The sequence below is a fragment of the Plectropomus leopardus genome, unplaced genomic scaffold (genome assembly GCF_008729295.1).
Source record: "Plectropomus leopardus isolate mb unplaced genomic scaffold, YSFRI_Pleo_2.0 unplaced_scaffold335, whole genome shotgun sequence".
Classification (NCBI taxonomy): domain Eukaryota; kingdom Metazoa; phylum Chordata; class Actinopteri; order Perciformes; family Serranidae; genus Plectropomus; species Plectropomus leopardus.
In genome coordinates this window covers 1-5121 of record NW_024636579.1, presented here as the reverse complement: position 1 = coordinate 5121, position 5121 = coordinate 1, and the positions used below count along the sequence as shown (strand labels likewise).

Below are 5121 nucleotides of genomic sequence, written 5' to 3'. Positions count from 1 at the left end.
TTTTTATTATATCAGAAATTAAACCGATGCTGGACTATCAGCTGATATTTGATGACAGTGAGTCGCAGTAAAAATATCTCTTAGTTTAAACATCCTTGTCCCGGAATAACTAAAAATAACTTAATTTCTTAATTCATGATGTTTTTGGCGTTTTGCATAATTTAAAAAAACGGAGCATTCAAATACTAATTTTGAGTTCATCTTGGCCACGATTGAAGTTTTGACGTATTTGGTCCAGCCCAACAAAAATGTCTCTTTTCTTTTGGACACACGTAGAAATGATTGTGCTGTGGGTTAAAACTCGATTGATGGTCGTTGATTCTTCTGACCACAGAAAACTGATCAACAAAAAAACATTAAAAAATACCTATATTTTAGTTAATTTCCGCAAATTCAGGATTCTCATTTCTGTGGTTTTTATCTGAGCTATTACAGATAATAAAACTGTCTGACCTTTAACCTCCGGACCGAGGTCACATGTCAGGGTCGTTGTCCGGGTCCCAGCAGAGGCGGGGCGGGAAGTCCAGGCCTCTCTCCTGGGCGTAACGCATCCAGCGCTCCTCGTCATCTCGGTGCGTCAGATACCTGCAGCCCATCCTCTGCTCGAACTCCCTGAGGTCACACCACAGCTGGAAGTCCTGCAGGACAGAGGGACAGACGGCTCAGAAGAGGACAGACGGCTCAGGAGAGGACAGACGGCTCAGGAGGGGACAGACGGCTCAGGAGAGGACAGACAGCTCAGGAGGGGACAGACGGCTCAGGAGAGGACAGACGGCTCAGGAGGGGACAGACGGCTCAGGAGAGGACAGACGGCTCAGGAGAGGACAGACAGCTCAGGAGAGGACACAATGGAAAATTTTCCATTTTTAACCAAATCAATGTTTCCAGATTAATTTTTTCCTTTTTTTTTCTTGGTCAGTCTGAGCTTTTAATTATTTTGCGCACCCTAAAAATATTAAAGTGAAAAGACAGTTTGAGTAATTTATTAACCAGGTGTTTTTTTTTTTTTGTTTTTTTTTTTAAACTTTTAGTAGCTTTCTAAAATAGTTAATTGAGTCATTTTGATTAGTGAAGATTTTCAGTCAGTCATGCAAATCCTGGATAAATTATGAAATATTCAAACAGTAATTTCCAGGCCTAGGAAAATTTTGGAAAACTATATTTACCCTGAATTTTTTTTTTTTTTTTGGAAAAGTCACGTAATTTTGTTTCGCAAACCTGTAATAAAACACACGATGTGTTCAAGGACATTACGAAATTTTAACATCTAACAATAATAACAGTTTTTACAGTTTCTGTTTCTGTGATAATTGGTGTCATTTTGAGTCAAATTAACAAAAAAGACATCCTTAAAAATCACCAAAAGTTTAAGAAATAAAGGCAGAAATTTAAAAAGGAAAATAAATGGCAGTAAAATTTATACAAAATACAGCCATCTAAAGTGAATCGCCTCTCCCTTAAACCAACATAAAAAAACAAAACCCCTCCCAGTACTTAAAACTTTATTATTAATAAATAACAAACGTTATATTTGAATATTCAGTTCTAATCCTGTTCTAAATTCACTTTAATAATATATATTTTTAAAAAGCTATTATACAGTAATGAAAATGAGCCAATAGGGTCTTTGTACACTCTTAAAAATGTGTCTCAAAGTCATAGAAATTTTTGGGCAAAAATGTGTATGAACGCTGTCAGACGTCTTCCTACGACTGCGACAGAACACAATATTACAATTACGACTTTCTTCACATCCTGCTGGAAATTTAAGGGACAGGAAACTGCCTCTCAGCAACAGACTACAAACAAGTTGAATATTTATGTATTGATAGAAATCTGACCTGCAGCCAGGGGTGACCCAGCGCTTTGCCGACGCTGAACCTGCGTCTGACCGACACCTGCAGCAGGTTGTTGATGAGACTCACAGCTGCGGAGGAAAAGAGACACACAGGATTTACCCAGACTGTTTTAAAAGTTGTCCTCTGAGGCCGCCTGGAGGACGACAGCGGAAAATACAAAAACCCAAATTTATATTAAGAAGTTTAAAACATAAATATGAAAAGCAGAGAGACAACTTCAGTGCTTTTCACAGTGATTTATGAAACTTTAGTTCAGTGAATAAAGATTTAGGACTTTTTAAGAATTTTTTTATGCCACTTGTAATGAAGTGTCAGACTAATTTTCCAATAACCAAAACTGAAGGGTCATTTTATTTTATCCAAATACTTAGTATAACAGAAAACATGACATTTCATTTGTCCAGGGAAACGGTTGGATTATTTGCATCAAACATTGAAAAAAAAACACTTTTTTGAGTGAAGCACATGAAAGCCAATGAATTTATTATATTATTATATATTAAATATGAGGCATTTCTGTCCAGTTTTCTTATTGATTTTGTATTTTTCTCTGTATTTGAGATTTAACTGCTTTTATTCTCATCATGATGAGTTTATTTATTAAATTATTTGACAAAAAAAGTGAAGTTGGGAATTATTTTTCTGATTTAACAATGCAATCTCAGAAAAAAAAAAAAATAAAATCCCACCTCACGTCTGAGCATTTTAGCCTTTTGAAAGATTAATCTAAGTGATTTTTTTTAAGGTTTTAACTTTAGATGAACGAATTTAATGCCTTTAAGACCATTTAAGCATCCGCTTGCACACACACTCACACATACCTGCATATATACAGCAGACACGTCAACACGCGTCTGCACACGTCACTCCTCCCAAATGTAAACAAACAAACAAACATATACGAATCATAACAAACCAAAAACAGGAAACAGGAAAAGTTTTGACGATAAAACAGAAAAGTTTCTCACCCTCCAGTGAGATGGAGGTCCACGGCTGTCGCGGGTACATGAAGGCGGCGTTGGTGATCTGCTGTCTGATGTCCTCGTCCTCGTTGAAGGGGAACGTGCCGCTCAGGCTCACGTACATGATGACGCCCACGGACCACATGTCCAGCGAGCGGTTGTAGCCGTTGCTGCTGATCACCTCGGGCGCCAGGTAGGCCGGCGTGCCCACCACCGAGCGGCGGAAAGACTTCTCGCCGATGATGCGGGCGAAGCCGAAGTCGCACAGCTTCACCTTCAACGCAGAGAGGAAGCGACGTGACGTCGAGAAACTTTCCTCCTGAAACGGCTCGTATGAAACAATCACAGGGTCTCACCTGAGGGAACGGGTCTGCGGACGCCAGCAGGACGTTCTCAGGCTTCAGGTCACAGTGAGCGATGTGTTTGAGGTGCAGATACCGCAGAGCCTCCAGGATCTACCACACACACACACACACACACACACACACACACACACACACACACACACACACAAAAAACATAAAAATAAACAGCCTACCAGAGTCTGGACTAAAATGTCTTTATGGTCATTTAACCTTAACATGTCATTCATTTTCTATATTTAAACATTTTTGAAGCATTTTAAGACTTTTTAAAGATTTAGGTCAGTTTTACAGAAATTTAAATTGGAAAAAAAATAAAAATAAAAATAAAAATAATAATAATAATAATAATATGCTGTTAATTATTTTTAAAAATGCTATCAGTTATTCAGAGATATTATTTAAGGTAACTTCAGAAAAAAAGTATTAATAACATCCTATTTCCCGTATTGTAGCACTTTTAAGACTTTTGAAAGGTAAAAGACGAATTTACAGATTTATTAGTAATTTTTTAAATATAGTTTCAAAAATGAAATTAAGATTTGTCTTCGAAAGATTGATTTAAGACATTTTAATACCAACTGGGGCTTTTTTTTTTACTTTAATTCTTGCAAAATTATCATTATTATAGTCACTGTTGTTATTATTATTGTTTATTTTCCTTATATATTTACAGTCATGTCTTGTGCTGTAAAGTTAGAAATTCAATAAAATCTATTTTTTTTAAAAAGGAAAAAAAAATCACTAGTTTCTTTCCTGTTTTTTAAAATTTTTATTAACTGCTGTCATAAAAGAAAATAAAGTCTGCATGATTTAAAGATCTGCGGAGAGTTTAGCGCGGGGAGAAGCTCTGACCTGTGTGACGAGGAAGCGGGTGTTGCGTTCAGGGAGTCGTCCTGTCTCACTGGACAGAATCATCTCCAGCATGTCTCCATGGAGCTTCTCCATGACGACAAAGACGTGCTCCGCCGTCTCGAACATCCCCTCCAACAGAACCACGCCGAGGTGCGTCAGATTCTAACACACACACACACACACACACACACACACACGTTACTGAAGATAACGTTAGAATGAAAACAGCTGAAACCGGCGTCGGTACCTGCAGGATGGACACCTCGTTCCTCAGCTGTCTCTCTTGTTTGGTGGGAAAACGCGTCTTGTCGATGACTTTGATGGCGACCGGCCGACCCGACTTCCTGTGAGTGCCTGAGGAATGACAAGTGAGGCGTTTATAGAACAGTTTTTCTTCATTTTAATCTCATTTCCGACATTAATTTGATTGTAGTCGTTCAGAAATTGTCCGTTTACAAAGACTTTGGTGGTCATTTATTTCATAGGTTTGTAATTTTAGATTTATTTGACGCTCTCTGCTTTATCATGTAAGCATTCGTATTGTACTTTATTGATTCTATGCCTCTGTGATCTTTTTTTCTTTGTTATTATTATTTTATTGTAGGATGCTTTATGTGCTTTTTTCTTATTTCGAGGTGAGATTCTCTTTTAAACCTGCAGGAGTTTTCTGTATCTCACCTGCACAATCTGCTTCTGTTCTGTTGATGTTTGGCTGTTTTGTTTTTACTGTGCAAATAAATAATAAAAATACTAAATATTTATGTCCTGGGAAGTTCCTACAAAGACAATCTGCACAATTTTAATTAGTTTATTTTTCTTCCTCCTTTTTTTTTTGCTAAACAAATAAAACAACATGACTTGCCAGATAATAAATATATGTAGAACATAAGCAACTACATTTTTTTTTTAAAATCATAATAATTGTGACAATAATATCTCGCAATTGCAGTAAAATTTGCAAAATACGTTAGCCTATTTTTGTGTATGTGAAAGAGGAAAAATAAATAATAATAATAATAATAATAATAATAATAATAATAATAATAATAACAATAAAATAAAAAATAATAAAAAAGCTGTGTG

At 36.5% G+C, this 5121-nt stretch overlaps 1 protein-coding gene across 1 annotated transcript; it reads right to left on the bottom strand.

The window, feature by feature from the left end:
- Positions 1–473: 473 nt before the first annotated feature.
- Positions 474–4392, bottom strand: LOC121938791 (serine/threonine-protein kinase D1-like; the record flags this gene model as incomplete). The annotated part of the gene is made up of 6 exons (XM_042481958.1): positions 474–638; positions 1842–1927; positions 2828–3095; positions 3178–3276; positions 4039–4200; positions 4286–4392. Coding segments are annotated over 6 exons (887 nt in total), but the record flags the coding sequence as incomplete, so codon positions are not given.
- Positions 4393–5121: the final 729 nt, after the last annotated feature.